Source organism: Arachis duranensis, chromosome 5 (assembly GCF_000817695.3).
Source record: "Arachis duranensis cultivar V14167 chromosome 5, aradu.V14167.gnm2.J7QH, whole genome shotgun sequence".
In the NCBI taxonomy this organism is placed as follows: Eukaryota; Viridiplantae; Streptophyta; class Magnoliopsida; order Fabales; family Fabaceae; genus Arachis; species Arachis duranensis.
The window spans coordinates 19,749,708-19,767,471 of record NC_029776.3 but is presented as its reverse complement, the minus strand read 5'-3'; the positions used below and the strand labels follow the sequence as shown (position 1 = coordinate 19,767,471).

General features: G+C 40.3%; 1 protein-coding gene across 1 annotated transcript; it reads right to left on the bottom strand.

The window, feature by feature from the left end:
• Positions 1-14,012: 14,012 nt before the first annotated feature.
• On the bottom strand, positions 14,013-14,553 carry LOC127747596 (protein FAR1-RELATED SEQUENCE 8-like). The gene is made up of 2 exons (XM_052261657.1): positions 14,536-14,553; positions 14,013-14,444 (listed from the first exon to the last, which is right to left on the bottom strand). Exons 1-2 carry the CDS (start codon positions 14,551-14,553, stop codon positions 14,013-14,015), a joined length of 450 nt encoding a protein of 149 aa, XP_052117617.1.
• Between the last annotated feature and the right edge of the window lie 3,211 nt (positions 14,554-17,764).

The following is a 17,764-nucleotide window of genomic DNA, read 5'->3' as shown; positions in this document are numbered from 1 at the left end:
TTTTCAAAATTTTATCTTTTTCAAAAATTTGATTTCAAAATATCTTATCTAACTTCTTATCTTCTTATCTTTTCAAATTTGATTTTAATATCTTTTTCAACTAACTATTTGACTTTTTATTTGTTTCTTATCTTTTTCAAAACCACCTAACTACTTTTCCCCCTCTAATTTTCGAAAATACCTCTCTCTTTTTTTAAAAAATTCTTTTTAATTGTTTAAATTTTAATTTTAATCATATCTTATCTTTAATTTTCGATAATCACTAACCGCTTTTTCAAAATTATTTTCAAAATTCTCTATCTCTCCTTCTATCTATTTATTTATTTATTCACTAACACTTCTCTTCATCTCTCTTCATCTCAGATCACCACCTCTATCCTTACCCATTCTTCTTCACTACTCTGCCCTTTTTTTTCTTCTTCTACTAACATAAAGGAATCTCTATACTTTGACATAGAGGATTCCTCTTTCTTTTCTTGTTCTCTTCTTCCCTATATGAGCAGGAACAAGAAAAAAGACACTCTTGTTGAAGCTGATCCAGAACCTGAAAGGACTCTGAAGAGGAAACTAAGAGAAGCTAAACTACAACAATCCAGAGGCAACCTTTCTGAAATTTTCAAACAAGAGAAGGAGATGGCAGCCGAACCCAACAACAATAATGCAAGGAGAATGCTTGGTGACTTCGTAAAACCAACGTCCAAATTTGATGGAAGAAGCATCTCCATTTCTGCCATTGGAGCCAACAATTTTGAGCTTAAGCCTCAACTAGTTGCTTTAATGCAACAGAACTGCAAGTTTTATGGACTTCCATCTGAAAATTCTTACCAGTTTTTAACTGAGTTCTTGCAGATATGTGAGACTGTTAAGACAAATGGAGTAGATCCTGAAGTCTACAGGCTCATGCTTTTCCCTTTTGCTGTAAGAGACAGAGCTAGAACATGGTTGGACTCACAACCTAAAGATAGCCTGGACTCCTGGGATAAGCTGGTCACGACCTTCTTGCAAAATGGGGACTCAACCTTCTCGGACCCTTCCCACAGGGATCGGGACAAGTAAAATTCCTCATAGTAGGAGTAGACTATTTCACAAAATGGATCGAGGCAGAACCCTTAGCCAACGCCACTGCCCAAAGAAGCCAGAAATTCCTATATAGGAACATTATTACTAGGTTCGGGGTACCATACTCCATCACCACAGACAACGGCACCCAATTCACAGATGCAGGCTTCAGAAAACTAGTGGCCGACTTGAATATAAAACACCAGTTTACCTCCGTCGAACATCCCCAAGCCAATGGACAAGCCGAAGCGGCCAACAAAGTCATATTGGCCGGACTGAAACGAAGCGGCCAACAAAGTCATATTGGCCGGACTGAAACGGAGACTGTAAGAAGCAAAAGGGGCTTGGGCCGAGGAACTTCCACAAGTCCTATGGGCGTATCGAACAACCCCCCATTCTACCACAAACGAATCACCATTTCGATTAACATACGGAGTGGAGGCAATGATTCCAATAGAGGTCGAGGAAGGATCTCCCCGAGTAATCCACTAAAATGAACAAACCAATTCTCAACTCCAAAGAGAAGAGCTCGACCTACTTCCAGAAATCCAAGAAAGAGCTCGGATCAGAGAAGAAGCACTAAAACGATGAATGGCTTCCAGGTATAATCAAAAGGTAGTGCCAAGAGATTTCACGGAGAATGATCTCATCTTAATCCGAAATTATATTGGAACAACTCGAACCGTAGAAGGAAAGTTGGCAGCTAACTGGAAAGGACCCTACCGAGTCACAGAAGTACTTGGGAAGGGCTACTACAGACTGTCCGAACTCGAGGGACGGGAACTCCCCAGATCATGGCACGCCTGTAACCTAAAAAGGTACTATAGCTAGGAAAGGTAAAAGATCTCAAGATGCACTCTTTTTCCTGAAAAGGTTTTTTAATGAAGCGTCAAGATTGAGACTTAAGGGTACGAAAAACTCCCGCCTATATATATATATATATTTGCACTTCCTTTAAATAAAATACATTTTATCATCGTCCGATTATAAAGCAACAGATCGACAGAAAGTGAAGAACAGATTCATTGTACGATCTCGATAGGAATGATCGACCGACAAAGGTGAAAACGCGATTCACCTAAAAGATCGATCAAACCGGGACAAAAAACCACCATCTACAAACCGACAAAGATGAACACAGAGTAATGCAAGAAGTTATTGAAAGTGATCCCAAAAAGAACCTGACGAGGTCTTATGGATTGCTATATAATAACTTAAAAAAGACTGGCTGATACTAAAAAGTCGGACCAAGTCAAACCAAGTTATCAGCAAATCCCTGGAAAGAGGTCTGGCCAACCCTATTAAAGAGGATATAATAACTTAAAAAAGACTGGCCGATACTAAAAAGTCAGACCAAGTCAAACCAAGTTATCAGCAAATCCCTAGAAAGAGGTCTGGCCAACCTTATTAAAGAGAAATTGCTATAACTTAGAAGAGATCGACCTAACAAAGTTGGTCTCCTACAAGACAAGTTGTAAAAATAATCCCTGAAAGAGACCTAACAAAGGTCCAAGAGAGAGGATTACAAAAATAACTTAGAAGAGATCGACCTAACGAAGCCGGTCTCCTACAAGACAAGTTGTAAAAGTAATCCCTGAAAGAGACCTAACAAAGGTCCAAGAAAGAGGATTACAAAAACAACTTAGAAGAGATTGACCTAACGAAGTCGGTCTCTTACAAGACAAGTTGTAAAAGTAATCCCTGAAAGAGACCTAACAAAGGTCCAAGAAAGAGGATTACAAAAATAACTTAGAAGAAATCGACCTAACGAAGTCGGTCTCCTACAAGACAAGTTGTAAAAGTAATCCCTGAAAGAGACCTAACAATGGTCCAAGAAAGAGGATTACAAAAACAACTAGGAAGAGATCGACCTAGCGAAGTCGGTCTCCTACAAAGATAAGTTATAAAAGTAATCCCTTAAAGAGACCTGACAAAGGTCCGGAAAAGAGGATTACAAAAATAACTTAGAAGGGGACCAACATAAAGAAATCGGTTATGAGGCGCTAAAAATACAAACAAAAGCGAGAAAACCGAGAAACAAGTCGGACCCCCCACAGTCACGGCCTCAAAAGGATCCAAGCTACAAAAAATAAGTACGAAAGCAATCTAAAGAGGCCAAGCAGCAAGATTCCAACAGATACCATGTTAAAGCACAATAAAAGCATAAGTATGATAAAGCTTCAAGAGGCCACCGAAATCAGCCTCAGAAAGCTACTTTTGTTTTTCAAAATGAAAAGTTGCCAGGCAGGCAACTAAAAAGCGTCAGCAGTTAAACAAAACAATAAACAGTTCAAAAGCCCACAAACCGGGCTATTTACACAAATACTTAGAAAGAAGATCAGCTAAGATCAGGAGCCTTCCTAGCAGCATCAGTACGGGAAGAAGGAGGGCGAGTCTGAATAGGCACAGCATCTACAGTTCCATCATCCCGGTTCAGAATCTGGCAATCCAAATCAGACATAACGGGAGGAACCGAGGAGGTCGACACTTTGACAGAAGGCACAGGGGGAGGATCAGCATCATCATCATCCTGGTCATCAGGGACAATCTTACCATCCCTCACAACGTTGTCCAGGCTGAAGAGAGTAAGGTCACCCTCAGGAGCAATAATCCGAACCTGCTCCTTCAAGTTCTCATAGGCAGCAGTTACACTGCCAACAAGATGACCCTGGAGCTCGGCGTAATCAGCTCGGGCATTTTCCAACTCCTCCTTCAGACGCATCCCCTCCCGATAAGATGTGACATAACTATCCTTATGTCTCAGGGCCGTATCCTCAGCCAGCCTTACAGAGTCAGCCAAAGAAAGGGAACTCGCCTTCTCATTCTTCAGATCTTTTTCCAACTTGGCCATCTTCACCTCGAGCTCCTCCTTCAAGCCCTTTATCCGATCAAACTCCCGTTTGGCCTCCTCCATAAAGGCTTTGGTTGCATGGAGAGGAAGACTTTGAGCAGTTCGATACAGGGCCGCTCCCAAGTGTGCCAACTTAATACCACTTCGAGCTACATAATCAAAATGCTGAAGAAGGGAGACGTCATCCATAGAAAGGGCGCCATAAGGACCGATTTGTTGATCTACAAACTCGATCAGATCAAAGTCAGGAGCATCAAGGTTGAAAGGCTCAGTTACTTTCTGCTTCTTACTAGGAGGAGCGCCAGAAGCAACGGCCGAGGTCTGTAGTGGATCGACCTGACGAAACTGAGGAGTAGGAATTGCTTTCCTTGGCCCAGGAGAAATTGGCATAGGAGGCTTTAATGGGACCTGAAAAGATCCCTCCCCGGCCACCTTGGCCGAGATGTTCAGAGCAGCAGTGGCCTTCTTCGCCTTTTTAAAGGCCTTCATAGGGTCATTGTTTTTTGACATCTCTGCAAATACAAAATCAGCCACAACAAAGAGTTACAAATCCAATAAAAAAAGGGGGAAACAAGTATAGAAACAAGTCAGACAAGTACCCAAAACAGTCCGAACCAAGGACGGGTCATTCAAAAACCTTTTTGTATCAAGATGGGGTGGTTTCCCTCAGAGATCCTCAAGAACAACAATAAAGGCGCGCTCAACATCATCAATCATCTCCCAGGTATAGCGAGACACTCTTACATCCTTTTGCCACTCTAGAGGGAAAGAAAGCTCATCATTTTCATCAAGAAAAAAGGGGCAGGCCCCCTCGACAGCACGAACCTTAAAGAAGTAATTCTTAAAGTCCTTAAAGGACTCGTCATACATAGCAAAAACTTTATGGCCCTGGGCGGACCTGAAGGAAACCTAGGAAGCTTTCTTTTTTGAAGAACCGCCAGGCTTGGTGGAAACAAACAAGTAAAGGAAAAGAGTTTGAGAGGGTGTTACATCTAATTCTCGGCAGAGAAGCTGAAAAATTTTAATAAAATCCCAGGAATTTGGGTGAAGCTGGGATGGGGCAATGTTACACGACCACAACAGGTCGGTCTCGAAAGTAGTAAAAGGAAAAGTAACGTTCAACTGACTGAAGAAGTATTCATAAGCATAAAAGAAGGGACGCTCTCCCTTAACGGAAGTCGGAAAACAAACTCTCTCGTCAGAATCAGGAGCAACAAGCTCATAATCCTCCTCATGGGCATTGTTACCACAAATCTTATGGCGCTTCCTCAGCTCTGTGCAAAACTCAGCATACACAACAGAAACACACAACAAAACAAGGGAGTCCAGCCAATCGGACATCCCCTCGGGAACTCTGGAAGACATCTCTACAACGTTATTGCGAGAAGACATGAGGCCAACTAATCCTACAAGTAAGAAAAGAAGATGGGGTTACTACAAATATCTCGGACAAAGGGAGAAAACAACTCGGTCAATACTTCTCAGGCGATGAAACAAAGAAAAGGAAAACCCCAAGACTCAAACCAAAGTCCTGGGGCATCCTTTGGAGGCAATAACAAAGCAAGATTTCCAGAAATCAATCTACAAGCTTACATCCCAGCATGTCACAAAAAGAAATTCAAAAAACAGCAAACACCTTTCTTCAAGGAGAAACACAAAAAATCGTTACATTCTACCAAACACGCCAAGAAGAGACCATTAAAGATGCAACATTTTTCAAGAACAGACAAAAAGTAAATCTCCAAACAAAGCGAGGAACAGACGCAGATTTCTATCAAGTATCAGGCAGGAAAAAACCATAAGCGACAATAAAACCCTAGAAAGCCTCAACGGAAAAGCCAAGAGAATGCATAAAGGAAAGATGGGAAAAACATGTCAAGCAAATACAAGACCACGAAAAGATTCAAACTTTCAAACATGCAAAATCAAAACTTCACCAAAAATTGAAAACGAAGCTACAAGAAAGCCAGTACTAACCTGGAAAGAACAGCAAGCTTCAAAGAAATTGAAGATGGAAGAAGAAATCTGGGACACCCTCTCACAAGAAAAAATGCGAACAAGAGCAATGTCGCAGAAGAGAAAACACAAAAACTACAAAAACTCCAAAAGAAAGCAGAAGCGCAAACGAAAGAACAGAAAGCAAAGAGAGCAAAGAAAAGAAGTTACGAAAAGGCTAAAGGAGAGAAACCGTTTCTGGGTTTTCAAAATCAAAGTAAAGAGCCAAAGGGAAACGGGGCAATTAATGCTCAAATTAAAGAAGGCATTAAACCCTCGCACGTTCCCAAAAAAGCTCCAATATAAAAGCGCGCGTCTTTTAGAAGAAACGTTCTACATTCAAAGCTGCTACAAAAGGAATCAACAAAATGCCTGAGTTTGGCTTCACCAAAGAAATACCGAAGTCAAGGACTCGACCTCAAAAAGAAGACCGAACTCAAGCAGGGGCACTGTTCATATCCTGGGTCAAGTTGTCCGACCCGGGATGTTCTACAGACAAAGCGACCGACCTCTTCAGGTCAGGACAATCCGACCTCTTCTCAAAGAGCTCGGCCAAAGTCACAAGAAAGCCCAAACAAAGGGCCCAAATAGAGGAACACGCCCCAGATCCTAAGGCAGCCCAAGCCTACAAGAGAAGGGTGGTTCCCTTGAAGATAAGATGACCTCACTTGAAGATAAGATAAAGATAAGATAAGATAACTAACTTATCTTATCCACAGGAGGCCACATCTCACCATTATAAATACACTGGAGCACCCAGGTATAACTCATATTCTAATCCTATTCAATACCTGCTTAATACCCTTGCTAACTTAAGCATCGGAATCCCTTGCAGGTACCCCCCACCCTCCGGGGATGAAGGATCAGCAGCACTTTCAGTTCCACAAGTCGGACACACCAGTTCCAGCCGCTATACACCTGCCGGACACGTCGGCTCCGACCAATACAGAAGATCTCGACCGAGATCGACCTACAGTTTTAGGTAACCCTCGGAACAGCTGTCCAATAGAAACCGAGGAACAACGGATGACGTTTAAATGACACTTCATCTTAGTGGTGTTAAAGATGTTTTTTGCCCAACAAACCAACAGACTATCTCCCCAAGGCACATCCTCCCGATTCAGGATGTCTCAAACCCCAGAAGATTCCACTGGTCATAGAAGATATTGAAGTGGTTGCAAGATGCAATCAGAAAATTCCAAACCGAGAACCATGAAACATGCGGCGGATGCATGTTCGTCTTGCTGGTATCGCAAATAGTTCACATAATTTTGTCCTGCATGTACGACTTAGGTTATAACTCCTAACATGTGAATTTCTTGTATCCAGGTTCTGTACTTTCAGCAATTAAAGCATGGTCTGTTAGATGCATGTCAAGCATGTGAGCCATGGGTCATTGAATGGACTGCTGATGAACTTGATAACAAGGCCAGCCATGTTATTTTCCAGGTACAATCCGTAATGCTTTCATGTTTAGTGTCAAGTTGAATACAAATGGTATAAGTGGTTTAAGTTGATTTTTGCTATCTTCTTTATCCCCCATTAAACACATAGGGATGCATCATGGACAAGTCCAGGAAAGGTAAAAACCTAAGGAAGCAGCAAGTAGCAAAGAAGTAATGACCAAGCGAGGCGTAGACGTTCACAACCAACTTCCACAAAACAAAACGGAAAGCGAACGCGGAGAATTCCCACACCACCCAAGGTATTTACCTACTTGCGTTGGTGATAGATAGGGTATAATTACTTTAATTATGGTTAATATTTTGTTATTCCACTCTTCCTTGTGGGGTTAGCAACATGGTGTGATGTTAATGTGGCTGTTATTTCTTACGTCATTCCACAATTTTGGCAAGGCCAGTGATGGAACTAAACAGCCCCACAAAGGCTCAAAATAATCGCCATCTACCCGGAACAAGACTGAACTTCTGCAGAGAGATATAGATGCGCAAAAGATGATCTTTGTTCATTAAAACTACTCCTACTATTATGCTGGATTTTCATTTTAGTAAGTATGTGACTGGTTTGCGTACTTATTATGCAAACAACCACATTGGAACTATAGCCGCGACTTGTGTAGTTATTCATTTTACTCCTCTCTAGCAAGATAAACTGCTTTATATATTGTTTTTTCCTACTTGAGTTTGTGAAAGATACAGTATGATTGCTTTAATTAGGGTTGATACTTTGTTATTTCAATCTTCCTGGTGGGCTTGGCAATGTGGTGTGATGTTCATATAACTGTTATTTCTTGGATCATTCCAGCAATTTTCTGGATGTTTGCTTTAGTATGTATGCGAATAGTTTGATCTTTTTTTATGCAAATGACCATCTTAGGCTTATAGCTGCGACTGTTGTAGTCATACATGTTATTTCTCTCCAGCATGATAAACTATTTTATATTTTTTGTTATTCCTAGTGTGCTGGTTTGATTATGTTTATTGTCATGTAAATTTTGTACACCACAGGAAGGCAGACCTGGTACAAGGAGAAAGTTGCCCATTTGCAAAAGTCGATCCTGCCGAGGCAACAAAAATGCATGTCCAGCAGAAACTATCCCTCAAAGCAAGGGTACACCTTTGATTGCCCTCGACTCTAATGATGAAGAGAACGAGCCACTTGCCAAAAGAAGGAACCGACTATTCCGACAAAAGGGTTAGCCACATGATGACTGCCTAGCAGAGACCAAGAACAATGTCGAACATAAAGGGGCTTACGAATATCACCCTGGCCACAAGGAATCAGCTCCATGTACCCCATCCTCGGCACTTGTCCAATTTACCGAGTACAACTTTGACAGGAAAGTTATGTATGATTTACTATGTTGTCTCAGTCTCTTTTACACATGGCTTGACCAGTTGTCCTACCAAGCATAGCCGATTGTTTTAGCTAACGATAGTTTCCATTCGTTGCAGTGAATTTGACATCTCTATAATGCAATGTCCGGAGTTCGAAAAAATATTGGCAACTATTGAACAAAGGCAAAACACAAGGTCCATAAGCATAAAGCCCCTTCAAATAATAATGCCAAAGAAGCTACGCCACCATACTCCGAGTCTGGAAAAACCCAACTTCTCACTAGGGTTGACACAACTTGAGAAGACACCAACCCCACCCCTGACCCCTTTGATTCATCCGAGGCTTAGGAATATAAAGAAGGGCGAGTGAAAGGAGAAACAAATCAGAGGTTGGATACTGAACTCGTCCCTAGACAAAGAGGAATCCTTGGCAGCCTACGAAGGTCGAGAGCACCTAGTTCTACGAAGGAAGGACCTATGGACTCTGAAAGCCCGTAGCTAGGTCAATAGCACGGTATGTATCTGAGCTGAATCATGCATTTTAATTGAATACATCGTAACCGCTACTAAATTTCTTATTGTATACTCTACCGTGTAGATCATTCAATGGATGTGCTACACTTTCAATGAATTCCTGTCATCAAAATTCAATCGTGATTTCTATTGCATGTGTTCATGAATATTAGTATTTATTCTCTGTTGCTTACAATATGTTCCAAAATGTATTTGGATTGTAGCTGCATTTGGCTTTCCAGGAAATGGTCACACGAGTGCATAATCTGAAGTCATTCAAAGACGGTGTAAATCCGGTGTATGTGGGGTTTGGTCCAAGCTTTAGTGAGGATAATAGGTTCTTTGACAAGGTCAAAGTAGGAAAGAGAAAATGGGTTAGTTAGAATCATATTTAACTAGTTTGCATTTCTGCATCTACTAGACACCTTGTAAAAGATGTACCTCCTTGTATGTTTTACCTGGTTATGTTCCATGTATTGTTTATGAATACATGATGAGTATCCTCTCAAATCGGATGGTTATTTTACTATGGATTGGATGGTTAGTTTTTACCGCAGTGACTCCTATTTGGTTTTACTATATTGATAGCTTGTTTTAATCAGGTGTTGTTATATGCGTGTGTTATTTGAGTGAAAAATGTATAAATAGGTTCACAAAGTGGGATTCGAACTCAAATATTCATTCCTGAATTGACAAGAAATGGATGATTACTTATATAACTATCAGGATGGTTGTTTTTATTGTATAGGTTACTGTTTGGGGTTGCCATGTTGTTGCGTTGTTTGATTCAAATCTTCTTTACTGGGTTTTATATTTGATTACAGTTGTATAGGAGGTGTTGCAATGCATTGTGTTTTTAGAAAATGGTTAGGCAACTGTTATTTGAGTAGATGATGTTCTCGGTCTTCCATGGTTGATTTAGTTTAGTTTTTTGTTTGGAGGTATATTCAATCTTGTGTATTGTTTGCTGCAGTGGTTGATTTCTTTCTGCTGGGATGACCATTGGTAGATGTATGTGTTTGATGTGCAAGCAAAACAACTTGTGATAATTGACAGTTTGCATTCCATTGTGCTTGGTGCTGAACGGGATAAACTCAATGTATATGTGGTAAAATGACATCTTACCTGTGCCCTCTAAAGATTTGTAATACTTAGCTGTATAACGCATTATCCCACTTCATATTTGCCTGTTTTCCAGGGGAGACTAATTGAGCACATGGCGAGAGTTGCCATTCCCACATATGTGCGAACTACAAATGGTCCGCCTCGTTCGTATGCCAATGTTCCAAGGCAGCCAAACAAGTGAGTTAAATTTTACAGCATGGTTTTTTTTAAATATGGCGTACTTTCTGTAACATTCATGTGTTTTCGATTGAACCAATATTTTTGTTGTATGTAGCTATGATTGTGGCACCTACGTTATTAAGTTCATGGAGAATTGGATTGATGGGCGTGAGTTTGATGAATGGGACAAGGTGACTTTAACAAACTTTTCATCTTATACCTAGTCTAAATTAGAGCACAAATTACTGTCACGGTTATATCATCTAACTCATTATAGAAATCTTCATCCAGAATATCCTTAGATCAATCAGGATGGAGTTGATGTTAGACATTGTCTGTGGGCCACAAAATGCATTGGTTGATCAGATTCTTTCATTATTGGAGGACAAAGTTGAACCCATACGCCACAATCAACCACGAAACAAGCGAAAGAAGTGAGATCATTCACAGCACCTAGCACGAGGACGTTGACACGACGTGCCGAAGGATTACCAACTACGGGCAAGGTCAAGGTCAGGAAAAAGTAGCATTCTTATGTTTAAGTGTAACATCGGATATGCTTGTTTGGCTTATGCACTAGTTATAGTCTTGGAAATTTATTTATAGGACAGTAGGAGGACGTAGTTGTGGTCGTTCTTTTACTTGTTGAAATTATATGAATTTATCGATCTACAATCACTCAAGGATGACATACTTACCAGTGAATCAAAATAACCATTCATTTTGTTTATGAAAGCAACCATCTAGATACATATTGTAACGAACATCCGGATAATTATGTCTTGATTCAGGAATTTCAGTTTCGCATTTCAAAGTGGAATGACTTGAATTTGTTAAGTGTCGAAGTCATGATCATTGACCTTGAGCCAAGATCCTGTGATTTGTTTTGAATACGTGCTAGAGTGAATACGCGGTGAATCCCCAAAACCAACCATTCACATGTACAATAATAGTGAACATCCAGTTATATATAGACACGAACATCCTACATTTGTGTGTAAGGATAATCATATAACCATTACAATAGATGGGATTATATAATCAAAATGACCATCCATTTTATTTGAGAAATTAACCATCTAGATATATATTAAAACGAATATCTGGCTAATTATATCTTGATTCAGAGATTTCTATTTCGTATTTCAAAGTGGACTAACTTGAATTTTTTAAGTGTCAAAGTCATGATCATTAACCTTGGGCCAAGATCCAGTAATATGTTTTAAATACGTGCTAGAGTAAACACGGGGTGAATCCCCAAACCAACCATCTATGTGTACAATAATAGTGAACATCCTGTTATATATAGCCATGAATATCCAAAATTTGTGCTTAAAAATGATCATGTAATCAACCCAAAATTTCTTGCAACAACTATAAAGAAACATGAAACCGATATTTTTAGAAAATAAACCCACTCTGCCTGTACAACAATAGCATGACAGATATCATTTGCATATCGGAAAAATACCATTTTTGTCTATAGTATCTAATACATGAATTATGTACTGAAAGCCATGTCCAACAGATATTAACTATTGCCGAAGGAGCTTAACAAAGACATGAACCCACTAAATTGTTGGGGCTCATTTCGGCAAACGGGAGCACTGAACTCTATATTTCCAGATCCCTCCGAATGAACAACCTGCTAAACAACACAAAGATGACAACAGTTAACGACTTGCATAGTATTATACCAAATAATCATGGAAGGTCAGATTAAGACAAATATATACCAGGGCGGCATTCTTGTTCTTCCTCCAAGCAGATTTCTTAAAGGACTTCTCCAAGGCAGCATCAAGCCTCTTACTCTTTGGCTGGTCCTTTGTGGTGACCTTTGATGGTTCTTGAATGTTGTCTAGACCCACCACACTTGAACTCTGTGAGCCAATGCTATCGTAGGTTGCCGCGACCCCTTTGGACCTCTTCTTGGCACAGTGCTTGGTCAGCTTGGCCCTTATTTCTTCCAGAGCAGCATGCAGCAAGACTGTTTCATCGTCTTCATTAACAAATTCCTGAGGAATGTTGAAGAAGTATGCACATAATCCCCTGAATGCAGTATGACTCTCATCCGACCGACTCACATCGTAACTACTCTTGACATAAGTATGCTTGTGCTTTATGTTTTTGCTCCAACGAGGGAGAACATAGTAGGTAGGTACTTTATATACTTTGTACGAATAAAAAATTGCAAGACAGTGACAGCATAACACACATGAACTCTTATAAAAATTGCACTAACAGGGACCTTCTGTTGAACGGTCAAAGTAGACGTCGTATGGAACGCAAATAATAGTATCATTGACTAGTTTTTCCTCTTCCACCTTCATGCATATTGATTCACCTTCTTCAGCAACAATAGAAACTCTGCAATCGACCTTCTGCACAAACTCATTTTGTACATTCCTAAACATGCTGGTAGTGTACTCTTGTTGAAATTGTCTCTCCATAGGTGAGCTCGTTGCACAAGGGATAAGTGTAAGAATCCACCGTAGAATGTGTGTATGCTTTCACTCCTTTGCATACTCCTCATAGCAGCTCAAAATTCACCCTTGAAAAATATGGATACCCATATACATTAGTCGTCATAAAGGTTTACAGAAAAGAAACCATTCTTAGCACGGAAACCTTAAACTGAACTCATTACTATAAAACAGATAAAGTCAGGCACCAAAGAATTATCAATTAAAGCACGTAATGTAACTTCACAGTAACAAACTTGACAGCCATGTGTTGTTATGTAAGATGTACTCATCTATATATTCAGACCAGCTATCCTCAAATGACTCTACCGTCCAAGAATTCCACAAAATATCAGTGAGGTCAGCATACAACTCTCTGTACCGGTAATAACCTCTAAACTTGTGCGGTAACTTCTTCATAATGTGCCAGATGTACCAACAGTGGCGTGTATTGGGTAGGGCATTTCTAATTGCATCGAACATGGATCTGCATTGATCGGTGATGATCCCTTATGGAGCAGTTCTCATACACTTCACCCATTGGGTGAAAACCCATTCATAACTTGGAGTTTCTTCATTTCCCAGTAGAGCACAGCCGAGCAAGATCGACTTATTATGGTGGTTGACACCGACAAACTACGCAAATGGTAATCCATGCCTACAAGCAAAACAACCACATATAAGAAAACCTGATCATGACCATATGAAAAAAAAAATTAAAAACAACTGACATAACTACGTCATACCTGTTTGTACTGTATGTGCTATCAAAAGACACCACGTCTCCGTAATATTCATACGCCGCCTTGCACCTTGCATCCACCCATACTGCACTCCTAAACTTACACTCTTCATCCAAATTCACCACGTAAAGAGGTTTGGGTTGATGTCCTTCATTTACATGAAGTAGTTCATCATCTCCCTAACATCTACATTCAAGTTGCTGGTTCAGAGTCTTGATGTTATATAGTTTCTTAAGTCCCTTTTTGAGAAGCCCAGGTTCGACGGCCCCCCAACCTCATTAGCCTATGCTAGGAATGTCTTGTTTGGTCAAATTCCAACCTCATCATTATCCTCAATCATGCACTTTGCATGCATGGTCAACTCCCTATACTCATGGTAGTGCATAGCCTTTTTTGCTGAACATGGGTGCGAGTGCCTCAACTCAACCTTGAAGAAAATCCACTCTTGCTTTTCTCTATCAAACTTCACATATATCCTTACCTTGCACCCGACGGCTAAAATCGTGTTCTTCCGTGTTGGTGCTTTGACATGAGACCCGCGGAACCCGTCTTGATTATAGTGGATAGCTTGGTTAATGGCTTCCTTTGTGATCTTGTCACATGTTGCCGTCCTTATCTTAATTGCAAATCCTATTTTCTTTGTGTAGCTAACATAGAATTCATGAGCCAATTGCAATTGTGCAAACTGCATTCCAACTCTTGGTATTTCATCTTCTCGAAGGCAACCGTAATCCGGTAACTACATTTTCGGATTAAAAAAAATCAATGTCATTAATGGTCAAATCAAACATGTAGTTCATGACTACACAAAATTAAACTAGAGTCCAAACCTCGTAACCAAGATCCATATCTTCACTTCCAACTTCAGTAACATCCGACAGTTACATGGCCTACAATCACAAAATAAACGCAAAAATCCAAATAAAAAAATAGATAAACCCTTAGTAAATATTATGTACAAAACCCTCACTAAACAACACAAACAACGCGAGACAAATAGAAATCAACTCCATCATCCTACCCATTTTAGATTGGAAGCAAATAAAATAAAATACTCTACTTGCACTAAATATAAACATCTAAATCATATGCAAATAACCATCCATTATCAATGTTTCAACGTACGTTGCTCACCTTATTAGATTGCTCACCCTCGACAACAAAATGGTTAGGGATGTTTTCATGTGGATTTGATGAATTGTCATTACCGACAGAAGACAGAACACGATACAGCGGTTCAACGAAACTGCACACCATTTACAAACTTCCGGGGGGTAATGAACGTATCAAAGGAAACACACTTGTGACCCCTTTATCTTGCCCCGTTGATCTCGAGAGGAAGGCACACGCCGGCTGCGACAGAGTCACTGCATGTCTGGGTTGTTGTAGTGCCGCGAGTACGACTCACACGATCAGAAGGTGCTATTGGGCGGTCACCTGTGCAGACGTCGGCGTCAGTCGAAACTCTCTCGATTGGCAGCTGGTGTCTGTTTTGGAGTGGCAGCAGTGATCTAGGGAGAGAGAGGGTGTACGGGAGGAAACCACGGAAGGAAAAAGGGATGCCATTTTTGCGTGGGATTAGGTAACTGACGAAAATTTTTATTTCTTTTAATTCAAATTAAAAACTATTGAAAATTAATTATTTGATTCTAATTAGTTTTTAATTTCAATTTATTCTTCATTGTACAGATTGTACAATACATATATTGACTCCTCATACTTTTTCTATTAGTAATTATTTAATTAAATTGTAGTTGTCAGTACATCTAGATTCATTATCTCAGACAAGGTGAGATTTTTAAGTCACATGTTTAGAATATACACAGAAAAATTCTGTAGAGTCCATGACTTTGTGTGAGTTTATGGCCTTCCACATCAATATGTGGGAAACTAAAGTCCAGTCTAAAAAAACACATGATTTCTTTGATGGATATTCTCTCGAGTTTAAGGAAGGAAAAACAACAATCATATTTGAACCAATTGATCCCATCAAAATTGGAGCTAAGCCTCAAAGTGGTCCCTGAAGTTACACTCGTACTTCATAGTAGTCCCTAAACTTAATAATTACTCAAATTGGTCCCTGAAGTTACACTCTGGGATCCAGTGTCATCCTTCCGGCACATTTCCTCCAGCTGGCATGATCGGAAAGCTGATGTGGCTAAATTGGTGACACCTGGGCAACGCTGAAACGATGTAGTATCGTTGGTGGCGCATAAATGCCCTAAAACGACGTCGTTTCAGTCCAAAGTTGGTTTTGAAGAATCCCCCATCAAACGTTAACGTAACGCATTGTCTTTCCTCCCTCAAAATACAACAGAAACCCCTCTTCCCCTATACTCATCAATGGCGGTGGATGGATTGCTATAACCGTTGTGATTTCTGTGGAGCACGACTACTATATAAGATCGGATATCGTCATCTGCCTCAAACGAAGACTGTATCGAAGGCTGGTCTCTCTGAAAAAGGTAAGGGAAAAAAGAAAAAATATAATGTGATATAAGGAATGCTCTGTTTTTTGTTAAGGTTGTTAGTTTAATCTCTTCAGCAGTTAGAAACAATTTTTTGGAGTGTAATCTGTGGGTATGCATGTTTGTGGTTCGCAATATTTAGCTAGGGTTTGATCGCAACTAATTTTCTGAGTGGTTAGGCTAATGAAAGTGTTGACTGTATAAGGGTTGTTTGTCATGGTGAAAAGCTATTTCTTTTCTGTTATGCGTTGCTGCATTTACAGTTAATGTGGTTTTCAAGTTGTTAATATGGTTGAAGATGATGAGGTTGATCATGAAACTTTGTTTTTAAATTGCAGATGGGAGATCCTTGGATTACCATCATATTTCACCATGGAGGGTTATTCGTCACAGAGCGTGATAGAAGTGTGAATTACAGTGGTGGACAGATTTCTGAATTGCCGAGACTTGACGTAGACACAGTGGATGTATTTTTTGTCTGAGACTACTATAAGACACTTGGGTATGAGAATGTGACTCATTGTTGGTGGCTGGTGCCTAATAGGCCATTGCAAAGTGGTCTTAGAGCTTTGACACATGACAAAGAGCTCATGAAGATGTGTTATGTTGCTCAGACCAATAAGGGAATTGTCCATGTATATTATGAACATGGGGTCTCCGAACCTGTGTTTGATGAGAAAATAAAAGTAGCATCATCCAAAGGCAAGGAGTTAATAGTGCTAGCAGACCCTATTCCACATGCATACCCCCCATCAATGTCACAGCCAATACAATCTCCACCACATCACCACCAATTCCAACCTCAGAACTAATAAACACCACAATTCCTACTCCAACAACAATCCCTCCATATATGCCTACTGGTAAAGGTATTTCAGGGTCAAAGCATAAGAGTCACATTACTGCATCTGCTGTTAGTTACTCCAAATCACCACCTAAAAAAATGGCAGCACCCACTGCTGCTGCTCCCACTGTTAAACCCACCTCACCACCCAAAATAATGGCCAAACCCACAGTTGCTACTAGTTCCAAGCCCAACCCACCACCAAAGTCAATGGCCCAGCCCACTTCAAAACCTCTAACAAGATTAGCATCACAAAAATTAAGGAGGTCTGACATACTAAAGAAAGGCCCTCAAAAAGTAAAAAATGCAGCATTACATGCTAGGAGACCTTTAACAAGATCAGCTGCAACTGGAACTTTTGGAAGAGCATCTAGTAAGGGAAAGGATCCTGAAACTGTGTTTGTTAGCTTGTCTAGTGAGGAAGAATCTTCAGACAGCCATGACAGTTATGACAGTGTAGAGGACGAACCGTATAGGCCTGCTGGTGATGATGTCTCTAGTGAGGAAGAAGAAGTGGTTGTGAAGAGATCAGTTGGAAAGAAGAGTGGTGTTAAAAAGAGGACTACAACTGATAATGAAGAAGTTAATAAAAAGAGTTCATTTATGCTTGAGGATGACGGTCTTGTGTGTGCAGATTCAGGGTCTGAAGATGATGAATTCTTCTTTGGCCCGATTCCTAAGGTTGGTGAAATGGGAGCATATTATGATGCTCAAGATGGAGCCTATGATGAATCTGATGGTGGAGAG